Source organism: Zalophus californianus, chromosome 12 (assembly GCF_009762305.2).
Source record: "Zalophus californianus isolate mZalCal1 chromosome 12, mZalCal1.pri.v2, whole genome shotgun sequence".
Lineage (NCBI taxonomy): Eukaryota > Metazoa > Chordata > Mammalia > Carnivora > Otariidae > Zalophus > Zalophus californianus.
This window is the reverse complement of record NC_045606.1, coordinates 53,613,801-53,640,318: the sequence shown is the minus strand read 5'-3', so window position 1 is coordinate 53,640,318 and position 26,518 is coordinate 53,613,801. Positions and strand designations below refer to the sequence as shown.

The window sequence follows — 26,518 nt, the reverse complement described above, 5'->3', positions numbered from 1 at the left end:
ACAGGATAATTGTCCGCAATCTGATGGACATAGAGGCTAAGGTAGAAGTTATCTAAACTGCTTCAGAGAGAGAATGATCATTTGAAACTGGGAATGAACTCAGGTGTATCCCTAGCTTTTCCCCAGAGATCATTTTTTATCTAGTGACTAGAGTCAGGGATAAAAGGCCTCACTGAAGTAAAAACCTACCATTCAACTCCAGCTGTAAACCCCAAATCAGGTGCTTCGGTAGCTGCTTAACAGTGCTCTAATCTCCAGCACAAAGGCCTGCTTCTTGGTTTCCAGCTGTGAGCTGGATGGCCACTGGGTGAGCTGCCTGCATCCCTGTTTCCCAGAGGTTACAAAAGAAGGGTGTGGGGGAAGAGGTCCTCATATCAGCTGGTAGGGGTCAGACTGCTCACAGGAGATGGGGTTAAAAATCAGATTTTGACTGTGGATTTCACTTGAGGTGTTCATCATGGTGGACTAATCTATTCGCATCACCTTTAAACATGTGATATTATGTATGATAACAAGGGAATTGATGCTTTTACGCTGCCAGTAGGTTGTGGGTTAATTAATACTCTTGTTGGTAATGAAGCAAGATGAAATGAAGTGAGACCGAGCTGAAGCATAAGGTCATTAACATACACTGATTAATAATGGAAATGTGGAAGTTTTCATTACCGCATAACCAACGGGCAAAGGAAGGTGTGTAATGGATGAGGGTATAAGTAGGAGGACAGCATACTTTCCAGGCACACCATCCCTGTTTAGAATGAAAACAGATCATTGGAATGCATTTCTTTTCATTGCATCATTTTCGTGTTGAATCCACAAGACCTCTTCCAATACTTGACGTTCAACTCTAAGTCCAGAGCACACCAGAAACAAACTAAAATATTATAGGGCTATAGAACATTAATTTCAAGAGGACCTGAAGATTAAAAAAAAAGGGAAATTAAGATGCACGAGGAGCAAGAATTACCTGAGAAATGAAATCTTAAACCTCTTGACTGTAAGAATGTTGAAAAACTTGGACATCTTGACAGGTTTCTAGACTTTGTTCTTTGAGTACTTTTAAGACAAACATCAACCACTTTCTGATGGGGTGAGTGAAGGCCTTGTCCTAGAGCCTGGAGGTGAGATAGAGGGTCTTTGAGGGTTTCCTTCACACTGTATTCAAAATGAAATTGACATGTGACTGTTGTCTCTATAAAGTCAGTTCTGGTGCTGATGTCCTCAACTCATGAACCATGAGGGTTTTTCCATGTAAACTGCAGACTATGGAAGACGTAGAAATGAATGGACTTTCTCCTTCATTCACCTCTGCACATTTTATTTGCTTTATTTCCCTTATTTACATTTTATTTGCTTTCCCTTCACCTCAGATGCCCAGTTTGACACAGTTAGGAAACAGGTATTTCTTTATAGTTCAGTGAATTTCTAATTTCCTAGAATGGCTGGAGAAGAATTTATTACAAATAATAAAATACTCTGGTACTGGAAAGTGCCATAAGTATGTACATGAATTGTCAATTTTCAAAGAATCTGAATATATAAAAAGTACAATCTGTTTTTAAATATAAACTATAGAGGCCCTATCTGATAAGACACAAAGTTTGTGTAGAATCATGAGGTCCTGAGAGTCTTCAGCTTTATTATTGTGGGAATAAAATACTGGCTTAAATCTTTCTAGTCTCTTTGGCATAGGAAGGAGGTTGCTTACGAAACACAGATCCTCAGTGCAACTTGAATCTTCTCTCATAAAAATAAATTTGAGAAAGGTAACAGCTTTGTTCAGTTTTCATATTGTCTCCCTAATGTATACCTGTTAAGAATCTCTATAGTACAGGGGCGCCTGGGTGGTACAGTCAGTTGACTCTTGCTTTCAACTCAGGTCACGATGTCATGGTCTTGATAAGGAGCTCCACTCTGGACTCTACGCTCAGCTTACAGTTGGCTTCAAATTCTCTCTCCCTCTCCTTCCAGCTTGCGTGCATGAGTGTACACTCTCTCTCTTTCCCAAATAAGTAAAAATCTTAAAAAAAAAAAAAGAAAAAAAGAATCTCTGTAGTACACCTCAGTTTGGTACTAACTGATTTTTTTGTTCTTTTAAATTGTTTCTTTTTGTTGTTGTTGTTCTTTTAAAAGGAAAGTGGGGGCACCTGGGTAGCTCAGTCAGTTAAGCATCTGCCTTCAGCTCAGGTCAAGATCTCGGGGTCCTGGGATTGAGTCCCATGTAGGGCTCCCTGCTCAGCAGGGAGTCTTCTTCTCCCTCTCCCTCTGCACTCTACCTCCCTCCCTCCCTCTCTCTCTCTCTATCTCAAATAAATAAAATCTTTAAAAAAAAAAAGGAAAATGGATTTCTATTCCTTTAAAAAGAAATGCTGTTCTCAAATCTCAGAGTTTCTAAAATTACCATATTTCCTAGTGAGTTTTGGGTCTTTGGGCATGTTTAATGTACTTTAGTGCAAATATGATTTTGTCATGTCCAGCTGTATTTCCAGAAACTTGTTTAAATGTGTGATATCAGTCAGGCTTTTTTGGAGGAGCAAATTGGAAAGAGCAACAGATTCTGAAATTCATGAAGACAAGATACTGTGTCAATAGAGTTGACAATCTAGTAATTTTAGCAAGACCACAGTTTTACTGTAACATCAGCAGCTAAAGTTACTGGAGACAATGTTGAAGGATGAAAAAACTCTTTTCTCTTTCTCTTCTCTCTTTCTCTCAGAGATCTTGTGTGTCCTCTCCCCAGACAGTTGGAAGATTTAAAGTGAGATCATCAGATGTCCTTGTCCGTATTTTAAAATGCTGTGCCACCTTCCTCAAGCAAAACTAGCATCCTATCAGAAAAAAAAAAAAAAATTAAGTCATTTTTCTGTGTGAGAGTGTGTACTTCAGGTAGTCTCCTCAGTGTGAGGAAGAAATGTTAGTGAATGGCAATTTGTTGATTATAATCACTGCATGTTAATCTCTCACAGCATGTTTCAATCAAAGTCTTGCTTCATTGAAAGGGTGCAGTGCCACAGAATTGCTGTAATTGACAAGCACATGTCTGAAAGGAACATTCTTTGAGCAGGAGAATTTTTGCCTTTAACATACCTATAATTGAGCTTTCTCTCATTTCTCTTTGCAGTCTTTCTCATTATAACCCTCCCCTCCCATTTCCCATTATCCTCATTTTCTGCCCTTGGGGCTTTCTTGCTCTACAATTGAAACCATTCTTTTCATTCTGTTTGCAGCTTTTTGCCTTATACGTAAGGCTGCTGCTTGGCTGGCAGGCCTTCCCCCAAATCTTTCAATAAATATGAAATTAGACGGAATCGTTAAATATGAATGAACAGAAACTGTGGAAAACTAAAATATCTTGTAATCCCCAAAATATCTTATTGTAATCTGAATAGTGCTGGGAAATTATTTTTAGAGCAATTCTGTATCGTTTTCTGCTTCAGACTTACTGTTCTTGTCTGTTTTCTGCATACAGGATACTTTGTGAATCTTTTAAATCCTTTAATCCTGTAAATGAGCATCACTTAGTGTGAAGATGAAAAGTACAAGTTAGAATTGCCTTTTGCATACCTGGCTGGGTATTTCTACTTAAATTCTCAGCCTTAAGTGAGCATAGTTTTTGGTGAATGAGTGGTATATATCAGGACTCAAGATAGATGGTAGTTCTGGGGTGCCTGGGTGGCTCAGTCATTAAGCATCTGCCCTCGGCTCAGGTCATGGTCCCAGGGCCTTGGGATCGAGCCCCGTATCAGACTCCCTGCTCTGCGGGAAGCCTGCTTCTCCCTCTCCCTCCCCCTGCTCATGTTCCCTCTCTCTCTGTTTCTCTCTTTCAAATAAATAAATAAAATCTTAAAAAAAAAAAGATAATGGTTCTAATATTAAAGCATCTGGTGTACTACTTCAATAATTACATCCCTTTCAATGTACCTTAAATATACTTGTTATGAAGAGAGATTTGTATAGTACTTGAAGCAAGTTAGGTTTTTACCCCTAAATTTTCTTCCTTGCTTGATATCACAAATTTTGTTTTTGTGTAGCAGGCTTAAAGATACCATAAATAGTGTCATGTGTTTTGTTAAGAAAAAAGAAAGAACGCAGTGAAGATATTTTCAATTTTGGACCTTATTCCCTAGAGTTGGACATATAAAATGTAACCTCATGTTGTTTTGTTTCAGTTTGATCTGAATTTAAAGACATTGCAAGCCATTTTTATTTACCACTCTGCTGACTTTTGTAAAAATATTTTAGTTAGCTCAAGTTCTGCTAGTGCTGATTGGCATAATGCAAGCACATGTCTCAGAATTATTATGACAATTTACTCTATTTTACAGTCTCCTAGGGAGGGTGTTTGTTCTTTGGGAAAAAAACATGAAAGGCAAATGTGTCTTCATCAGCATATTCTAGAAATCCAAAGTAGTGAGATCAGGATAAATTCACAATACTTATCTCTCGGTAAGTGTACTTTGCCTGCTTTTGATAATAGAGAAACTTAAGAAGCAGACCACATTACTCATCGTGTGTTTGAGCTCTTTGCCTGCTTTTGATAATAGAGAAACTTAAGAAGCAGACCACATTACTCATCGTGTGTTTGAGAATTTTCTGTGTGTATATTTTATTTGTTATTAGGCATGGCTGTGTGTAACAGAAAAACGGATGGTAACTTAAACAAGGTATATACTTCTCTCTCATGTGAAAATAAAAATAGAGAAATGCAGTGTAGAGCTGGTAAGGCCACTCTGAAATCAGCTAGGACTGAGATTCCTTCCAGCTTTTGCTCCAGTGTCCCTGGAGTCTGACCTCCATCTCATAAATCAAGATGGATACTAGCTAGCATCACAGTCCAGGTAGCAGGATGGAGCAAGTCAAGAACACACCTGTACATCACACACGGCTTCTGCTTTTATCCCATGGACCAAAACTTAGTCATAGCCACATCTAGCTGCAAGTGAAGCTGGGAAATATACTGTTTGGTTTTAATATATGTGGAGAGCAGGGGTGCCTGGGTGGCTCCGTAGGTTAAGCATCTTCCTCCGGCTCAGGTCATGATCCCAGGATCCTGGGATTGAGCCCCATGTCTGGGGCTCCCTGCTCAACGGAGAGTCTGCTTCTGCCTCACTCTTTTCTCATGCTCTCGATCACTGTCTCTCTCCCCGTCTCAAATAAATAAATAAAATCTTTAAAAAATATTTTTTTCACCAAACATATGAAACATATACTAAAAAATATTTCCTATATTATGACTTCAACTAAGCTTAACAATAGCACACATTCAATTTGTTCTCATAAAATAACATAATATATAATTATATTATTATATTTTTGGTGATATTTCAGAACTCTTATGTACCTGTTACATACCTGCTGTGTGGGTCAAATCACCATGAATCATGGGATTTCAATGCTAGGAGAAAGGCCTAAGGATGTTCTTAGGTGTGTAAGTAGTGCATTTATTTTGAAACAAAACAAAACTGACTTAATAGAATCATTTGAGACAAAGGAGTTTGTATGAATGCCTTTAGCCAGAAAGACAAAAATACCTTACCCAGTGACAGGTAATACATGTTTAATGGCTTGATTACTGAGATGTCGGAGTAATAGGTATATGTAATCACTGAGGTGAGGAACAGACAAGACTTTGATGTGGAAGTCAGTTTTTTTTTTCTTTTAAGAAAGAGAGGACAAAATAAAATGTGACTAATGATTCTCAGTGTCTGTGATGTTTAATATGGAGTTTAGAAGGAAAGGAAAAGTTTTATGGTTTGACCATTTTAAAAGATTGTTTCAGTTTCTACCTTTACACGTCAACTTTAAAAAATATAAATATGTGTAAATGGTCATTAAAAGATCTTAAAAGAGAGGTGCCTGTGTGGCTTTGTCAGTTAAGCACCCAACTCTTGATTTTAACTCAGGTCATTATCTCAGGGTTGTGGGAAGGAGCCCATCTTGGGCCTGCTTAAGATTCTCTCTCTCCCTCTGCCCCTCCCCCTGCCCATCCCCATCCCTCTCCCCGCCACACCTCCCCCCCCCCGCCGTGCTTGTACATGTACATGTGCTTTCTGTCTCTCAATAAAATAAAATAGATCTTAAAAGCATTGGGAGTTTGTGGACTATCTTAATCCTTCTATGTGATTGTTAGTTCTACCTTTAGAAAAGGAAATTGGCTGATCCCTTATAGATATTTGCTATTTCCTAAGTGTTTGCTAGAAAATAAAAACGAAATTTGAGTAGGAATAAAGGAACTCCAGCATGCTGGTGTGTAGATGGAAAATGACTTAAAGGGACATTTTTGGCAATTCAAAAATAAAAAGACTAAGTTCCTGTATCTGTGGCACTTCTCCCCATCCAAAACCAGGACTCTGTGACTTTCCTGCACATCCATTACCTCCATGTCTGATATGGACCATTTGGATTCACAGCCTTAGAAGAGTAGAGTGCAGTGAAATCCGGAGTTGGGCATCAGCCCACCTTGGGACCTAGCTCCCTTCTGATATTAACTTGCAACAACTCGGTAGTTTCTCACCCTACTTAGCTCAGGCTTGGTGTCATCATCCCACTTGGAGAGTATGCCTCCTAGAAAGAATATGAGGAGCACAGATCATGTGGGTAAAGCTCCTGGTACAGCACACAGTACGTGGTCAATAGAGGGTGGCTATTTCGAAGATGTTCGAAGAGAATACCTACTATCTTCCCTTCTCTACTTTTCCTCATTGCCCATCAAAGCTGCCGTTGGCTTCCTGGTGCACACTAAGGAATAGGTGTGGTTCAGAGCAAATTTGGGGCTCTCTAGGGCTAAAATGTGTGCTGGATGGGGGTGGGGGATGAGGGTGGTAGTGGGGGTAGAGGTTTGTTCAGACATTCCCGTGAATGGAATATTTATCAGCTTGGGGCTGTAGGCCCCTATGTGGTCCTTTTATGATCTCACTGATTAAATTCCAAACCCTGTGAAAGTTGAGGCCTTAAAACTTGGCCTTCTCCATGGCAGTGAGCACAGTGCCCAACCCCAAGCAATAGGTGTTCAGTCAGTGGTCACGACCAAACCTTTCTTCGTGACCCTGAAGTACTAGTCTCCCTTTCATTGGTGTGAGAAAGAAAGCAGCTGTGTTACTGAAAAGAACTCCAATGACTGTTCTGGAACCCAGAGCACAAAGGTGTCCCAGCTGTCAGTCACTGGATGAAATATTTGTCCTAGAAATATTTTTTAAACATGGGCTACACAGTAAAGTAAGTTTTCTAATGTTGGACATTTTCAGTTTGTCTAAGATTTGTGCCAGGTTGTTTAGAAAGAGGCTTAGTTATGCTTAATTGTGTTTATTTTTTTAAAAGATTTCCTTTTTTTCAAAGATTTTATTCACTTATTTGTCGGGGCAGGGGAGGGAGAGAGAGAGAGAGAGAGGGAACACAAGCAGGGGGAGCGGCAGGCAGAGGGAGAAGCAAGCTCCCCACCAAGCAAGGAGCCCCATGCAATGCAGGGCTCGATCCAGGACCCCGGGATCATGACCTGAGCCAAAGGCAGACGCTTAACCAACTGAGCCACCCAGGCACCCCTAAAAGATTTCATTTTTAAGTAAGCTCCATGCCCAACGTGGGGCTCAAACTCACGACCCCTAGATCGAGAGTCACACGCTCCACCAACTGAGCCGACCAGGCACCCTAGTTGTGCTTAATTTAAACCAGTAAATTGGTAATCTTTTTATCTTTAATATGTCTAGTTATCTTTCTTAACTTTAAATGAAGGCAATTGACTATTGCCTCAACTTGGAGGAAAATAACTTCTCTCCCATAGCTCTAGAATTTCTGTTAAGCAGAAACAAAAAATAAAATTTTCTCATCTGAATTCAGTGATAATGATTCACAGTGACCAGGGTGGAAAAATTAACATTCAGAATGGTGATATACTTCAAGTTTTGGAAGAAAGCTGATAATAGAGATTCTTCTTGGTGCCTGGGAGATAAAAATGTCATACCTTGTCCTAAGTTGATTCCAGTATTAGGAGTTATTGCTTCAAACAACCATGCCCCAGACTTCTAATTTAAGATTTAATGTTTTAATTAATTTTTTCTTCATTTCATGAAATTTTGGAATGTTTAACTGACAAGCACTTAGGAACACAGTTTGTATCTTTAAGAATGCATTCTGTGATGTTAATCATACCAGATGGAGCAACTCTGAGAGTTGATTGTGTTAGACTGAGTGACTCTTGCAACTGGTTATTAATTTTTGTTGGTAGATGGTGCCAGATTGGTATTGAAGGCTCCATACCCATGACACTTCCCACGTTCTAATCTATACTCTTAGATAAAATGATACTTGGATTGATCAGGAAGAAATGCTTCCTCCCAGCTTATTTGTGAGAGCTGCTGTTACTAATCAGCAAGCTGTAACACCTGCAAGAAGAGTCTTTGGGGGAAAACAGTGTGATGGATGGTGTGAGGGCGATTATCAGAATATCCTTAAGTCCTTTTAGTCTAACTTGGGTATGCCCCTAACATTTTCCAAGGGGCATCTCTCCAAAGCCGTCAGACAGGGACCATCCTCGCACCAAATCCTGTGTCCTTTGAATGCAGAAGAAGGCTGATGAACCTCCCTCCAGCAACTTTTGACACTGGGGATCTGCTCTCCTTTCCATCATCCTTTCTTGTTGGCTTCTATTACATTTGTGTCTCCCTGTTCTCCTGTTTTCTCTCTCTCTTCTCTTCCCCCTTCCTGAACCCATCTTTCTCTTAGCATTGCCCAAATGTGAACATACACCCCAGCTCAGCCCTCAGTTCCCTGCTTACAACTTCCTAGGACTGTATCTGAGAGTTTTTGTTGTTCCAGCCACCCTCTTTATACCTTCTTCATATGGTAGCTCCCGTAGTCATCCAGACCTCTTTTGGCAAGCTCTGGTCTTTGATATTTCTGCCCAGAAATATGGGTACTCAAGCTCAATGTATTTAAAAAGTAAACTCGCCTTCCCTCTCCTTATTTTTCCTTTACCCAGTCTGACTGTCCTGATGCAGCAAGTGTAATCTGTATCTCTTGTCATTTCTCCCCTTGAAAATTTCCATTCACTTCCCTTTTCTTATAAAACAAGCCCCAGGCTTCTTGCTCTAGGGCTCAAAGACCCTCTAGGAATTGGCTCCAACCTACTTTCTCGCTTTACTTTGCAGTTATATATGTGATCCCTTCCATTACTGTTTCCAAACTATACCATAGACCAAGACTTATAAAACTCACATGTCCAGGGCACCTGGTTGGCTCAGTCGATTCAGCGGCTGCCTTCGGCTCGGGTCATGATCCCAGGGGTCCTGGGATCCAGTCCCGCATCGGGCTCCTTGCTCAGCAGAGAGCCTGCTTCTCCCTCTCCCTCTCCCTCTCCCTCTGCCTCTGCCTGCCTGCCGCTCCCCCGCTTGTGCTCTCTCTCTCTGTCTCCCTCTCTCTGTGTCAAATAAGTAAAATCTTAAAAAAAAAAAAAAACTCACCTGTCCACAGTCCACTAATAAGAACAAGTGAAGCCAATGAGGGCAGAACCGTGATAAACTGCAGAGTGTGCCCAGCATGAAAAGGGCAACTCAGCACTACACTATGTTGCCCTATGAGATGTGGGCCTGGTGTTGCCAGATCTTCTGATTTTTATGTTTCGTTTTTTTAAAGATTATCTATTTTAGAGAGAGTATGGCAGAGGGAAACAATCTCAAGATGACTCCCCACTGAGCGTGAGCCCGACCCTGAGATCATGACCTGAGCCAAAATCAGTAGTCATATGCTTAACTGACGGAGCCAGCCGGGTGCCCCTAAATCTTCTGATTTTTAAACATCTTTGAGGGCTAGACAAGGCCCAGAGGCCACAGGTTTGTGACTCAACCACAAACACACACGCAGTCACTCCCTTGCTCACATTTATTTCACCTGTTTGTCCGATTCTTCTTAGAAGTGCAGGAGTGATCTCACATGACATGTTGGAGTTTCCTTCATCCCTTAGAAGATTTATGATTGGTGCTGCCCAATTGAAGTGTTGCCTTATTTAGTTCATTTCACGGGGACAAACGTCTCGGCTCCCTGACTAATTACAAGCTTGAAGCCATGGATCACTCTGTGCTTTCTTGTCTCTCACCCCCAAATCCCTTAGCAAATACCTTCTGCATAGTCTGTTCTCAGTACTCGGTTTTTCTTGGTTGATTGGTAGCACTTGGAGAATTGGGGCAGGCTCTAAATATTATTTTTTGAAAGTAAGAACAAGTGGTACTTATTGAGTGCCGAATGTATACCAGGTTCTCTGCCAGGTGCTTGAGAATACACTATTCTCTTTCATCCTGACTACAATTCTGCTAGGTGTGGATATGATACCCACTTTATAGCTGACTTAACTAAGGCCCACAGAGGTTCAGGACCCTGCCTAAGGCTATGCAGGTAGAAATTCAGCTCTCTGATTCCCTTAGGAGTTTCCCCACTGTTTTCTAAGCTTCCCAGCAGGTTTAACAGACACACGCATGAGCCACAAATGGGTTGTAATTATAAGTGTGTCTAGATGCTGAGAGCAGCTGAGGGCTGGGACAGCAGGAGCTCAGGGGGCCTGTCACCTCTCTCCCCGCCCAAGGGTGACTTGCAAACATGACCCTTGGTGTGGAGAACATGGGCAAGCCCTGGGTTTATTAGTCCATGCTCCATCTAGTGACGTTTTTAAAAGGCAGCCTGTGGAATGTAATATAGTTCAGAACATAATTCCTGTTGTATTCAAATCGTTTTTTCCTAAGGAATGATGGGATTCCAAAACCAAACTTTTCAAGTTACAATAAAAGCAGATTGCACTATTTGAAGAGTGCCACCTAAGCTCTGTGTGTAGTAAGCTCCTGTCATGAAAGAGATGACTTTTAAAATTTGACGTAGAGCGGGGGTGGAGTGGGGTGGGGGAATGGGTTAGCCTGGTGATGGGTATTAAAGAGGGCACATTCTGCGTAGAGCACTGGGTGTTATGCACAAACAATAAATCATGGAACACTATATCAAAAACTAATGATGTAATGTATGGTGATTAACATAACAATAACAAATAAAAAAGTTTTCCAATAAAATTTGACGTAGAAACAGTATTCAATGAATAAGCATTTATTATGTAACCAAAAAGGAAAAATAAAATGAGATCTCAAGATTTGTTCATTTTAGAATGGCTAAGCAATACTCTGGTGAATTGTAAAAATGTGCTGGAATTGAGTGAATTTAAAAGCTGGGGTAAACAATTGCACTTGAGGTCATGAATATTGCTTTCAGAAAATGTAAAATAAACTGAGAAAAACATAGCTCTTGACGGCATAGCACTTTAACCTGTGATTCAGACATGAACGTTAATTTTTTTTAATTTGTGCTTAATCAAATTACATGGTACATTTTGGCACTGCTTTTCAAAAAATAGTGGCAAGTTGTAATATTCCAGGACCAGAAACAAGAACTTTCAAGTACGGAGTTTTTCTTGGCTTCTCGAAATAAAGTTTAAGTAGAACTTACTTTAGAGTGCCTTCAATTCCGCTGCATCTGAAGTAGAAATATAGGTGAAACAAAACTGCTAACAGTACTTAAGGGAATATGAGTCACTACAGAAATGCTGAATATTCACATTACTATACTTAGTTTAAATAGCGACTATAGGCAGTTGTCTGTTAAAATTCTTATCATTTGCTTTCTTGGCAATTCACTTACACCAAAAAAAAAAAAAGCATTAAGCTTAGACCTTTTTGAAACATTTAGATCCATTCCTCTGATTTGATTACATTTACATAACAAAACCCTATAAAAAGGATCTGCACCAAACCAATTAGTAGTCCACCTGACACAACTCCAGGATGCTCTAGAAACACTTGTGTTTTACAGAAATAAATGGAAGTTTTTAGTGCTTGATACACTTAGAATGAGAAAATATTTTAATATCTGCGTAAAAAAAATACATTCAAGTAAAATCAAATGAAAATGGACAATTCTTTTCTTATACCTTAAAATTAAAACAATAACAGATGAGAGAGAAAAGTCCTGTATTAACATCATTATAGTAAATAGTAGACATGGATTTTAGAGTAATTTCTATCAAAGCTTTAAATTTTGACTACACCTTGATGTATTTTATTTTAAGTGAACATAGTGCTTAAAACTATAATATATTTGCTTTCCAGTTTTGATTGTTATCAACATGTTTCTTTTATACTGCAAGAGTACGTCCTATATTTAAAAAGCCACAACATAAATGTTCTTTGATTTGGGGGAGAGGGGGGGTATTCCCAAAAGTATGGCTGAATATTTTTATCAGTGATGAGCCAGGAATTTGGGATTAGATTTAGTGATTGATTTAATGAATAGAATTTCAAAGGAAAGGTTTTCTGTCTATTAATACCTAGGTATTCAGAGTTAGAAAGCATAATGAATATATCTTTTTATTCAGAATGTTAGTGTATATGGCAACTATGAATTTGTTTAAACGAAAGATACTTTTATACACAAAGGTGCTTTTCTGCCTAAAGTCTTAAATTACTGTTAATTAAGCACTATATAATATAATAGATAATTATAGCATTTTAATGTGGATGCTAGAGGATGTGCTAGTCTTTCTAAATGGCTATTGTTGGCTAATAGTCTTCAGGGGATCATTTATATAGCCATTGTGGTTCCAAAAATATCTCTGAATACCAAGGGACAGCCTTTTTTGATACATGGCTATTATAAAATGCATTTTTATTTGAAGTGTGTCATTTTGATTATATCATTCAATTACTTTCATATGCAGCAAAAAAATACCAGTGCTGGAAAAGAGTAAGGGAAAGCTCTTTATATAGAGAAAAATTTCATAACAATATGGTAGTTAAATAGGGAAAGATTTGAATCAAGGGTATTGGGAATCTGTTCTGTTGATGAGGATTTTTAGCAGTTCAGTAGGATTTTAACTGGAGATGTTTTTATGTAGCCTTGTTGTTTTTATTTTAATTAGTATTTCTATGGCAAAGAGATAATTAGGTAAATGCTGTTGAATATTAAATATGGTAGTTGCTTAGGGAAAAGCATTTCTGGGTCAAAGCCCTTAACAAAATATTGTCATATGTGAGCTCATTAATTGAATTGAATGCCAAATGGTTTTGCCACCATATAAACCGGACTCTTAAAGTCACTCAGCTCATTATCCAAGGCTGTTCCAGAATGGAATGACTGGTTATGTCAAAGTTTAATGGCATTCTTTTTCATCTCAGTTGCTAATGGAGTAAATTTTGATTAGAGAATAGTTCCAACCTCCTTAAATCAGCTAAGTGTAAGAACATTCCAAACAGGCCGAACCTATGTCCCATCAAGCATTTTGAATGCTGAATGCATGAGGTTCTCAGGGCTCTCACCCAGTGGCTTCTGTGTATCTCCAACTCTGATCTGTAAGAGCCCACAGAGACCCCTAAAATAGATTCTAGCCTACTCTGTGGTTCTTGCCGCCTGTATCTAACATTGAATGCAAAAAAACTCAATTTCTAATGAGAGCAGAGAACTTGAGGATGTTCATCAACCATACATACAGAGCAGTGTTAGAATCGGTGAACATTCCTGTTCAGTAGTGTCCTGGATTGATAGTTTTCAAGTTGTATTTCAAAATATCCTGGGGGTTCAGACATTATGCCACTGTTTGGTTTTTCTTGAAACTATTTTAAAACCTGTGATGAAGGGACACACAAAGCTTCAAAATGTATATTTCAAGGTTCTCATTAGGATAACCAAGTGATGAACTTCTGCTGCTAGGTTTAACTAGTTTTGGGGGCAGATCTTAGAATATAGGTTCTCCTGCCTTTTCGGGCAGATGAATATTTGAAACTGCATGGAATCTTTCCTGTGAATTTGGAAATTATGTTGGAGGTCACAGCTTGCCAGTAACTTTTGTAAACAGGCCTCTAGGAGAGGGCTCCTGGGCCTTCTGGGAGTGCAGGCTGTGCGTGTTTTCTCACAATAAATTGTCCCACCGGCCACATGCCCACAGTTATCTTCCGCATAGAGCTGTAGAACTCTATACCAGGCTCTACTTTCCCTTTACACACTTAGAATGCATAGGTCTTAGTTTATGCCTAGCAAGGCCCAGACACATCTGTTTGAGAACTTACTTTTACAAGTAACAGTAAGCTGGAGCAGTGACTGTTAATATATTGTGGTGTGATTAAATTATAAGTGTAGGCTTATTTTACAAATAGGTGCCATTTGTCAAACTTATTTTTTTAATAAGGAATACTGTTACTTAGCATAAATAAATATCTTTAAAAAAAACCTTTCTTAATACTCTTCATTAGCATCTCTGGTTCATTTCACTTAAGGGCATTTGCAATTAGAAAGCAGGTTGTTTTTTTTTTAACATGACCATTTGCAACTACTTATTGGTGTAAATTGGGATTATCTTGATGTTCTACAATCAAACAAAACAGAATTAATTAAGCGGGGACAGCTGATAGGGAATGGAGATGTCATTCACTACCTCTTTATATCAGAGTTTTGTGTTCATAAACATAGCCTTGTTTTGCATTGATCAGTTTTTATAGTAAACGTTATTGGTTATTTCTATAAATTCTGGAATTTTTCCTGTCTTCAACATAGACATGCAGAGCTCTATACAGGGCAATTCTTTCTACTTACACATTTAGTATAGCTCTTGGAGAACATAAATGCTATTGCGTGTACAAGCTCATTATTCTTACAAGTGATTACTATTTCAAATTACTGGAAATTTGATGTTTGGATGTAAAAGACATGAAAATGAAATCATAATAGTAAAGTGAATTTTAAGTTCTGGAGGTTGGATAAAGATTATTATGGCAAGAGCTATACTTTGCATTCTGCATGTAATTTTTTCTATCAGTTTGGAAATTGTATTGCAGGGTCAGAGTTTACCTGTTTAGCTGTTCCATATTACATGTAAGCTGGACTTTTCCAAAAACACACAAGGCCAAGAAGCAATAAAAATCAAAGCTGTTTTTGTCAGTTGAGGAGGTAGGGAAGGGATTGGGAAGGAGTATATTGTGATATGTTATACCTGCTCCCATATTAAACGTGACTTAGCTCTGTCTGTCTCCACAGCAGTAACATCACCCACCACTTTCGCAACTTCTTACAGATGCATTTGAGACAGAAACATGAATGGCCTCAGAACCCGTTATGTGTCCTCTAAGTTTTATTATCCATTGTTCTTGCCCTAGACTTAGGTAAATGGCTATAGAAAGCCTTGATTTATTAGAACATGCAGGCTTCATTCCCTGTAGGACTGGAGCATATACCCCAGAAATACTATAAAATTTATCTTTAAAAGGACATTATTTATGCATTGGTTTTCCATAACATCTTTACCCACAAAAATAAATGTTTTAAGGAGTGAAAAAGATGACAAAAGTTGTATGTTTAGAGAGCCTTGCAACAAAAAAACCCCATTGCTTGAGGTATTCTGTGTAAGGAGTTTAAAAAATCTTAACTTCAACAAATAATGTATTTTGTGGCTAAAATTCTCCTAACCCCTCCCACACCCACCACCATTTATCATATTTCTGTTTGAGAGCCTGGATAAGCAGTTACCTTCTTGTCAGTGGTGTGCTTACCTTGTGTTTGTTTTTCTTTCTTCACAGAGACCCTCCTTGATGATTTCCTTCTCACGTACACTGTCTTCATGACAACTGATGACTTGTGCCAGGCGCTGTTGAGGCAATATCCTTCATTAACTTCAGGATGCTGTGTCGGCTTCCTCTCAGACAGATGTCTCGCATTAGGAATTAACTGCCTTTCTTAATTTACTCAGCCCCTCTGTAGAGTGTGGATATGTTAAATATTAATGTAATGATATCCGAGGTAAAAGATGAAATGAGACAGAATAGACAGGGGGAACTGGAAGGCAGGTCTGCTGTTTTCGCTTTCTGGGTTGTGGATAAATTGTACTGTTTGTATTAGGTTTTCTTCAAACGTAGGTCTCAAGACTTGAGAAATCTGAAGGTAAGTTTGGTCCACTGGGTAAAACCCAGAGTCAAGAGGTTGAGTGGGACGGGCAATAAGTGAACTTGTAAGACAATCAGGCGGTTAGTGCCAGGGGACTTGGGCAGAAAAACGTACGTACATGAAACCATGTTTCTCTGCAAGTGTCCCGAGGCCAGTTGAGCTGTCCCCCACGTGGGAGGTCAAAACTACCCCCTAAGCAACTGTCAGCTTTCAGAAGCTTTGTGAAGACATTCTTGGTTAGAATGACAGATGTGATGAGAAGGTGAATGACCAGTTAAGGAAGCTTTATGATTTGATACATGAGCTAGAAGTGATGCAACAGATGAAAGGCCAGAAAGCCAAGCCAAATAAACTTACTCAGAGTCTCCATTCGGGCTTCTTGACTCACAATGTGCAAGGAAGGTGCTTGAGAAGCATTTAAGAAGCCTCTTAACTGTCAGGTAGTTATCAAGCCAAACTGAAGATTCCACTAGAGCCAGATGAACATTTTTAGGAAGATGGAAATGTTTTTTTTTTTTTTTTTTGCATATACCTGGGTTTTATTGAGCCCTAACAGTAATGGCCTTGGTAATATTCTTTTCCTATTAAATAATTGTTACATTTCCCCCCTACTTGGTAGCCTTTTCCTGCTTAAAAGAATACCTTAAAACTCCATAAAGGGCATAACTGAAATAAAATTTATCTTAATAAACATATAAACTAGATATCGTGATTACTTGTTAGTGCTTTGCTATGTGCACATGGCCATGCAAAGCTGTAGATCTTGGGAAGCTTTTTCAAACCAGTTCATAAAACTGATCTTGAAACATTATTCATTTTGAATTTGGAGAATTTCAAAACCAGACTTCTTCCACAGCTTCCAAGTGGGTGTTACTAAGAAATTCTGCAATAATTACAAGGTTTTCAAGTTCTCCTTCTTTAACAGCATTTTAGAAAAATAACTCTGAGCTAATTTCTTCTACATTAATGCTAATGGCTTTTCCAAAAATATTACCATCTATTAAACCATACAGTTTGTTTCATAGCAGATAGATGCCTTCAAACCATTGTTTTTTTAAATTTTTTATTGTTAATGTTAATCACCATACATTACGTCATTAGTTTTTGATGTAGTGTTCCATGATTCATTGTTTGTGCACAACACCCAGTGCTCCATGCAGAGCGTGCCCTCTTTAATACCCATCACCAGGTTAACCCATCCACCCACCCCCCAAACCATTGTTTTTAAATAGGATCCAAATAGGCGCACCTGGGTGGCTCAGTCAGTTAAGCATTTAACTCTTGATTTTGGCTCAGGTCATGATCTTAGGGTCCTGAGACAAGCCCCGAGCCGGGTTCCATGCTCGGCGTGGAATCTTCTTAAGATTCTCTCTCTCCCTCTGTCCCTCCCCACATCCCTCTCTCTCTCTAAGTAAAAGTAAATAAATAAATAGGATTCTAGTATTATTTGTGGTTATTATTGAGTAATTTAATGCCTTGTAGAATTTCCCTGAAGAATCTCTAAGACTTCACTTGGATATGACGATGTTTTGAGTCTTTGACTAAGGCTATAAAATTTTATATTTTGTCTGTTAAGAGAAAAACTAGGAAAAAATGGGTGCTTTAACTGATTCTTTGTGTGTTTGCCTGAGTTTATTTCTCACGTAGAAATAAAAAAAATCAAATGGCCTGAATGTATTTTTGCAGGTTGGGGAGACAGTGATTAAAATATGTTTTAAAATATTTACAAAGGCCGACATAGATATACCTATTTTGCAGTTGTATATCAGCATTAAGAGTGAAAAATCTTGTCCAGCAACTGCAAAGCCTACCTGTCTTTGGTATCATAGCATGTCCTTTTCCTGCGTAACTTTCCAGTATGCTCAAGATAGTCAGAAATAATAATTTGGGGAACAAAAACACTAGGTTGGTTTGGAGAATGCCAAGCTTCTGTCTCATTCCCAAGACTTTAAGCACATTGCTGTTGAGGTTGTTATTTTTATGTAATTTGAACAGCACAGTTAGCCGCTGTTAACTTACAATATATATCATTCTGGGTGATGACATTTTTCTTATAAATAAGCATAGTTAATGGAAGTGGATGATCCCAACATATTTTCTTACTTGCTTTCCTACTCAACAGTACATTGTGAATGTTCACTGTCTGTAAATGCACTACTAGACCATCAGTTTTATGGCTGTAGATTGCCTATGAATGGATATGTGATAATTTAGTTAACTATCCACAGTGTTTGATGCATTTAGGTTACTCCTATTTTACTTTTTTTTTATTCCAATGAAAATGAAAAGTAGCAGTCCTTTTTAAATTATGTTTACAAGTTTATCCAGTCCTTTTTTCCAAGCAAATTCCTGGGTGTGGGCATTTAAATCATATCACAAATTATACTCCAGAAATTGGTGCTAATGGGGGCTAATTGAGAAGTGACGGCTTTTATAAATTGTGAATTTCTGAAGGTCAAAGGATATCTGGCCTAGTTCTGATGTAATTTTTATGGAAAGTATCTATCTAATGTAGTGAGGGCAACTCTGCTGTAGCCACCCTTGAAATTTGTGGACCATTTAGAATCTCTTCATGGTGGCATCAACCCGTGCTGCCTGTGGAACTGTGTCAGCAGCTGTCAATGCAAATCATCTCATTAACCTTCACGACCTGCCAGCGGGCACATGGAAATCATTTTCCTGGGTTTACTTACTTTTGCTCTTTCTGGTGCACACCTTTTGCTCTTGCTACGAATACTCTTTTCTTCCCACATGCTTAGGTACTTGCAGATTCTTTCGCAAATGCTTTAGCATGTTTTGTGAAAATAAGAATAAATAGATCTCTTCCCTATTTTGATTTCCAACAATGCAATATTCTCTCTTAACCATTTGCACCTATTCTGCTAAGAAGTATCAAGGCAAAGAAGAAAACTCAGATGTTCCTTGTCGGAAACGAAAGGTCTTGCATCTTGTGTCCCAGTGGATTGCTCTCTACAAAGACTGGTTACATGAAGACGAACATTCAAAAATGTTCTTAAAGGTAATGTAAAATTTCGAGATATTCTTTGATGCCAAATGACTGATTTGATTTTGAATTATGTACTTCAAAAATCTCTTTTGTAGGTGGCAGTCATGCAACTTTTTTGTCATATTCAAGCTGTGACTTAAAGAAAACATTGTTTTGATTTTTGAGGCCTGATACTCTGTACATAGAAATTTTTTTAATTGAAAATAATTCATTATGAAAAAAATGTAGGCAGCCAGGTTTACATTTGCTAATTTAAGGTTATTTTATATAATTCATGGGAATTTTGATTACAGATGAAATAATTAAGGTAGATAAAACATATCTGAAAACTTGACACTATTCAATATGTTGAGATTTATTCTGAGCTTGAACTAACCAGTCCCATATACACAATATTTGGATAAAATATTATCATTTAAAAACTATATTGACAAGACATACATTATGAAAGGTTTTCAGACTGTGATGTATTTTGAGAATTTTAAGCAATAGTAAGAGTAAGTTGCAAAATGGGTACTAACCTAGATTTACATTTGGAATTAGATAAACTGATATATTTCTCTTTCTTTCTTTCTTTCTTTCTTTCTTTCTTTCTTTCTTTCTTTCTTTCCTTCCTTCCTTCCTTCCTTCCTTCCTTCCTTCCTTCCTTCCTTCCTTCCTTCCATGCCCAGCAAGGAGCCCAATATGAGGCTTGAACTCACAGCTCTGAGATCAAGACCTGAGCTGAGATCAAGGGTCGGATGCATAGCCGACTGAGCCACCCAGGCGCCCCTAGATAAACTGATAGGTTTTTCTAATCATTAATAGCTACAATACCTTTTGAACACAGCTGATTCTCTGGAGACGATATGTAGACAGTTGAACTCCCTTGGCCACCAAAACCATATTAGCCATTCAGGTTAACACAGAGAAAAGGTAGAATGGAATTTGAGCTGGGAGCAGGTCTATTTCAGAATAGACAAGTGTTCATACTGATTTTGCCTTTCATGAAGGAATTCACTTTGATTTCAAAAGTCAGGTGTCCTTTAGACATCCAGTTAAAAACTGGTTTAACCACTCTGTGCCTAAACTAATGTTATTTTCTTTTTTTTAAGATTTTATTTATTTATTTGAGAGAGAGAGACAACAAAAGCAAGGGGAGCAGCAGAGGTAGAAGAAGCAGGCTCCTGGCTGAATAGGGAGCATGACGTGGGGCTTAATCCCACGACCTGAGTTCAAGGCAGATGCTTAACTGACTGAGCCACCCAGGCATCCCAAAAACTAATGTTATTTTCAAAACAACTAGGTAATAGGATTCATTCGGGTTTTTTTTCCTTTCCAAATGACTATGTGGATATTATTTTTTTAATATAGAATAGGCATGAAAATCTTGAGTAGCTTTCCAGGTGTCTCTAAGTTTCCCGCGTTGACTACTTATGGCCCCTGAAGGCTGTGAGAGCCACACAGCTGAGTGAAGGACGAGGGGGTGGAATCCCACTTAGGATCTCACTGGTACCTGGTTTAACCTCCTGTATGATTCCGCATTCCACCTATTCCCTCGGCAGGTTAACCATTGTGTAAGTCCTAATCCTTACAAAATAGGCCTTTCAGCTGCCATTTTTCTTTCTCCCCCACCCCTCAGACCATATACAGGAATGTACTGGATGATGTATATGAATATCCAATACTTGAAAAAGAGTTGAAAGAATTTCAGAAAATACTTGGAATGCACCGTCGTCAGTGAGTATTTAATTTTCCATATTACAGTTAATAAAACAGCAAATGTGATAGAATTTGAGTGTCTTACAAAGTTTATCTTGGACCCTTCAAATCTGGTATCCCTTGATTCCTTAGCTTTTCTAGTAGTGAATTGTGTATTTTGTTTTTATATCAAAATGAATGAACACAAAATCAACCTTATTGGCTATTTTTAAAAATTTTTTTCCACTTTCATGCCGATTTTTCATTTATGTTTTTATTTTTTTTTTAATTTTTTATTTTTTTAATTAACATATAATGTATTATTTGGTTCAGAGGTACAGGTCTGTGATTCATCAATCTTACACAATCCACAGTGCTCACCATAGCACATACCCTCCCCAGTGTCCATCACCCAGCCACCCGATCGCTCCCACCCCCACCCCTCCAGCAACCCTCAGTTTGTTTCCTGAGATTAAGAGTCTCTTACGGTTTGTCTTCCTCTCTGGTTTCCTCTTGTTTCATTTTTTCCTCCCTTCCTCCATGATCCTCTGCCTTGTTTTTCAAATTCCACATATCAGCGAGATCATATGATAATTGTCTTTCTCTGATTGACTTATTTCACTTAGCGTAATACCCTCTAGTTCCATCCACGTCGTTGCAAACGGCAAGATTTTTTTTTTTTGATGGCTGCATAATATTGGCTATTTTTTTTTTAACACTGATAGGTAGAAACCAACTGAGCCATAACAACCTGGATACATAAAAACAATTCTTTAATAAGTTATTATTTAATTTTAAAAGTGTAAATATTTAACTTGTCATTTGGGGGGCTCATAGCTGTCTCTAATGGAATAGGAAAAAAAACGGTTTTAGAAATAGATTTCAGCAAGTCATGAAGCATTTTTAAAGCTCCATTTTATGGATTCCCTGAGGTTTATTTATCAGTTTAGAAAGATTAAAGAAAACCATTTATTCCCTGACTTTTGGCATGTGTAAGTATCCCCGAGGTATCTGTCATCCGTCTTTCAGATTGCCAATACCTGATTTACCACTAACTCTCCTTATTAATTTTGGTGAATGAAAACATCAGGTCATTATTCAGTTTTCAGATAGAGCTGCAAAGTTAATCTGAAAGGAAAAATTGTTCTCTGATTTACAGTGTACTTTCTACTTAGTAAACATGAAATGCATGTGTTGTCAAGTTGTGAGAAACTTCTATGAAGATTTCAGCAGTCACAGAGGCACTTCTTGTAGAAAATGTTAATTCAGGCCTTTCAGATGACTAATTTGAGACTTAAAACCTGACCTAATTTTAGTAAAGAGAGATCCTATTGCACATTAAATGTCTACATAAATTAATTTTAGGGCACAAACAAATCATGTATCAGCTTTAGTCCTCAATCATGAAAATCACACATTTAGAAATTCAGAAATGAGACGCAGTTTAGGACAGTGTTAGAAACAAATGTTGGGAATTTGGGTGATGTTCCTTTGTCACGGTCTACACCATAATAAGTTCTCAGCACCTAAGACTAGTATGAAAATGTGAACAAATAAATGAAACAGGAAAGAAAAAGAGAGACAACTTTTACATCAAAATAATCCCCCACATGGAGGTTGGTCTCTGCTGTAAGGCAGGCCTGGTTACCCTTGGGAAACTTTAATTCATGGTTTGATACGTTTAAATGCATTCAGTACATTAATGGAACTTCATACATCCCATTAAAAAAACTTACATAAAATGGGAAATAATAGGTTAAAATAAGAAAATGACATAAGATATGACTCTTGCCTCTTTGGTAAAAGATTATGAGATATCTCTAGACTCTAGAAAAAGATTTGAGCTGGGGACCTACAGAACGTCCCCTACTTCCACCACCATGGAAACGTTCTGGAAAAGATGTGCCTTAGCTAACTTAACCACCTGAATAACAATAATTTCACCAAAAAGCTACCAGTATATGAGAAAACTTAGAGTTTCTGTGGACCGAATAAATCCAGTTCTTCCTTCAGCATTCACTTCCTGTGCATAGAAAGTAAAATATACTTGTTGAGGAGATAGCATCTTTTCTTCCTTATTCAGTCGAAACCCAGAGCCCAATGTCAAGGGTGTTATACATAGTGACCTCATGAATACTAGGTTTTATCTTTCTGAAAAGCAGAAACCTCTGCCCAGTACCTGAAAATTAGTCTTCTGTGACAGTCACTGCATTATTCTAGGTGTGGGGTAAAGACTGACTTCTTCTCCTTTTCCTTTCAGCACTGTGGATGAATATTCACCACAAAGGAAGGTGAGGCAGACCTTGCTCTATCCGAAATGGGGCCATCAAGTTTGGAGACCTTGCTTTGCCTCAGTTGGCATTTCTTCATAATTAAAATGAATCCTGCCCCAAGCCAGCCTGGGGCAGGCAGGGAAGCCTGGGGCTGTGGCTTACGTGCACTTTGCTGCTTCACTTCACTTTGCCTGTGCCGCTATAGATCCAGATTGGGTGCTAGCCATGTGCCCTTGACTGGACATTCTGCATATTTTTGGAATCTCAGAGTTTCCCCAGTGTTCCCAGAGTGATCTAAATTTGAATTGGAAACATTGGTGCAAAAAAAAGAAAAAAAATGCAGGCAAGAATCTTGACTGGCAAGGGTGAGGAAGTACTTTTCAAACCGACAAAAAGAGAAAGAAGGAGTGTGTTTCCTATTCACCTTGAAGGGAAAATGCAAAATGAGATGTCAGGCACAAGTTTCGTAGAAGCTGATCTATCGGGTGGATAATCATAATGAATAATGTACTTATTTCCCTTAAGCAAGTCATTGTGCTACAGCAGAACTATGCAGCTGTCTCAAAGTTGCTTTATCCAAAAGCGTGGTTAATGTTGGGATGTCTCTATCTAGAGGAGAATCTGTGGATGTTTGTAGTAGCCAGAGTTCAAAATCATGCCAATACTCTCCAGCATGTTGCAGGGAATAATTATAGGACCTTTTTGCCTGCTACTGGCTTTGGCTGAGGTCTGTTGTGTTGCTCACAATCTTTACTTCCACATGCATTAATAGAGGCAACTCCCTATTTATTTCTCTAAAATTGGATGGGTGGATTTCATACTTAAAAAAAAAAAGAAAGAAAATTGGCTAGCTCTTTTGGAACATGTTGTAAACAGCTGTGGTTTTCCAAAGGACAGGAATGCATTCATTCATTGTTCTCTTTCTCGCTTCTCACAGAATAAAGCCCTTTTCCACCAATTCAGTCTTAAGGAGAACTGGCTCCAGCATAGAGGAACTATGACTGAAACAGAGGAAAGTGAGTATGATTTTAACGAAGGTTTGGGGTAGGTGGAGTAGCGGTTAATCACCCTCATTCTCCAGCATTAACACATCAGCCTGCCTTGGAGAATTTCCAGCCGTCACACCCCTGTGACGAGCATGTTTGCACCCAATATGATGGTCTTTATTTTCTTGCTTTGAGTATTGCAATTTTCTTGCTCATACACCAGTGTCTCAGGGACCAAGGACGTTTTTAATTTGGAAGGAAGGAAAGAAGACTTCGAAGAGCCTCTTTACTTTCTTAGGGAGAGGTGCAGAATTGCCTGGTAGGTACCCCCTGTACCTCTTGGCTGCTTTCTCCCTTGATCTGTCAGCCCATTGCCTGGGACTGACTGGAAAGTCCACCAAAGCCAACATGCAGGGCTTTGGTGGGGTCAGTCCCTGAGATGTAGAGGAGACTCTTGGCGAGAATAGTGGAAGGAAGAGAGTGCAGCTGAAATCCCCCGCAAGGCAAGGCTTTTCCCACCTGCAGTGCCACAGGCCCAGTCCGCCTGCCCTTGGTCAGCACTCCCCACTGCTCCCCGGTGACAGAGCTCGGGACCCACTCTGAGGACGGCTGCTCGCTCAGTACTGGGGGACACCCTTTAGCCCCCTGAAGGTGCTGCCTTCTATGTTACTACTTTGTAACAGAACAGGAAATGGTTTTCTCCTGTTTGCTTAAAGGTTGAGTCAAGTGCAGAGCCTGGGGAAACACAACAATGGAAACATTCACGCTCTTGTGACTAGGAGAATTCTCTTTGAGCCCACCTCCCGGTCTGTGCTGAAATTCTAAGTGTGAAGGTTTCATGTCTGCTCAGCTTCTCACATACTTAAACAACAAAGTGTCACACACATGCTTCTTCTGCTACATCGTGTTTGTGGAAGCTGGGAAAGAAATGATCTTACCTCCGAATTCCTTAGTTGCTGATCCTCCAGGCTGATTTGTCTTACAGTTTGATCGGATAATTTCCCAAGCTGATTACAAAGAGTATAAGTATTTCAAGACCCCTGGCCTCTTTTTGTTCATCAGTTTATTAAGTAAGCTTTCCTTATATTCAGTGGTTTGTGTACTGGATCTTGTCTTGCTCAAAATTTCATTTTTCTGTGGAAGCAAAAAACCTTTTTTTGCCTCTCACGTGTCTGTTGACAACATATAAAACAACTATTTGTGAGATGCTGTTGTTTTAGTGACATACCAATCCAAGCCAAGATCAAAATATCGTCAGTGCCTTCCGGTGGCGTGTTTACTTTGAGGTTCCTACACGTAAACTCATAGTTTTTCTTTTGCTTCATTTGCCTTTCTGTGGGAACCACCCTGAGTTTCTTTTTGTGGGACCATTTAAATTGCATGTAAGGTTTCTCTAGGAACTGCACTCCCCCTTTGTTTTTTATTTTTTGCAATAGGGCAGAGAAGAATATCTAAGTGTATTATCTTTTTGAAAGAAGCTAGTATTTTATAATTCAAAGTAGCTGCTCTAAGAAACAAATAATGTATCAGTTATCTCCACTGCTATTAAACAGTTTCTACTCTCAAGTCATAAAGAAAATTTTTTCCAGGACCCAAGTCACCCTGATAGTGATGATGTCCTAGTAATAATTATTTGCACTGCAGACAATAAAAAGGAAACTTAAAGGGCTAGAAATGTGACTTGTATTTGGAAACCACACTCACCCCATCTTGATCAGGGACATCACTATTAAATGATCAAGACACCTGAACACAGAAAGCATCGCAAACTGGCAGATTTTTTAGATAAGCTTATGAGAGCTCTAATAGCAAAATGTGGTATTCCTGATTGAGCCAACTGTGACTGTCCAGAAATAGAGTGTTAAATAAAAATTTATGAGTGAGATATCTTAATATAGTGCTTTGGGAAATCTCAGTAACCCTCAAAGAAGGGACTCAGAGCTACAGTTCGTGTAACCCGCCCCCCCCCCGCCCCGCCCACCATCCCCTGTGCCGTGGTCAGGCCATCTCCACCGTGAGCACATGCTTTCATGACACGGGTCTCTCATTACAGTTTGGGAAGCCTAAATCCTCGGCATCTCATTCACCAGCTTTATAACGTCTGTATCTCCTGTGTGGGCAAGCACCAATTTCTATATGGATGTCCTCAGGCACCCATGTGCAGACATAAATATGTAAATCAAGTTGTGTAGGTTTTATACTGAAGAGAATAGGAAAGTGGATGCCTTCATTTGAAAAAGTCTGTACCTCATGATTGCAGTTCTCTGTTGACTAACAATTCTTGTGTTGTGTGCAGTTCTTTGTCACGTGTACATAACGGAGCACTCCTATGTCAGTGTGAAGGCAAAAGTTTCCAGTACAGCGCATGAGATCCTGAAAGTTGTGGCAGAAAAGATCCAACATGCGGAAGAGGATCTGGCTCTGGTGGCTGTCACATTCTCTGGGGGTAAACTGTTTTCTGTCCTGGAGTATTAATCTTTCTCTGGATCGCTCTCAAAGGAGGAGAGTCGACATTTTTATAGGGTAAACGTGCGGCTTGTCCCTTCTGGGTCCGCAGCTGGATGACCACAGTAACAATAAGAAGCTGCCTAGCAGAGGCGTTTCCATGACAACAGCTG

General features: G+C 39.0%; 1 protein-coding gene across 3 annotated transcripts in view; it reads left to right on the top strand.

The window, feature by feature from the left end:
• Positions 1-26,518, top strand: part of RAPGEF5 (Rap guanine nucleotide exchange factor 5) — a 236,155-nt gene that overhangs the window by 173,738 nt on the left and 35,899 nt on the right. For all 3 annotated transcript variants that reach the window (XM_027574280.2, XM_027574281.2, XM_027574282.2), the window contains exons 12-17: positions 15,591-15,669; positions 18,829-18,973; positions 20,583-20,680; positions 22,902-22,932; positions 23,852-23,930; positions 26,197-26,346. In XM_027574280.2, coding sequence (XP_027430081.1) covers positions 15,591-15,669; positions 18,829-18,973; positions 20,583-20,680; positions 22,902-22,932; positions 23,852-23,930; positions 26,197-26,346 — 582 coding nt within the window. The remainder of the gene's footprint in view (positions 1-15,590; positions 15,670-18,828; positions 18,974-20,582; positions 20,681-22,901; positions 22,933-23,851; positions 23,931-26,196; positions 26,347-26,518) is intronic.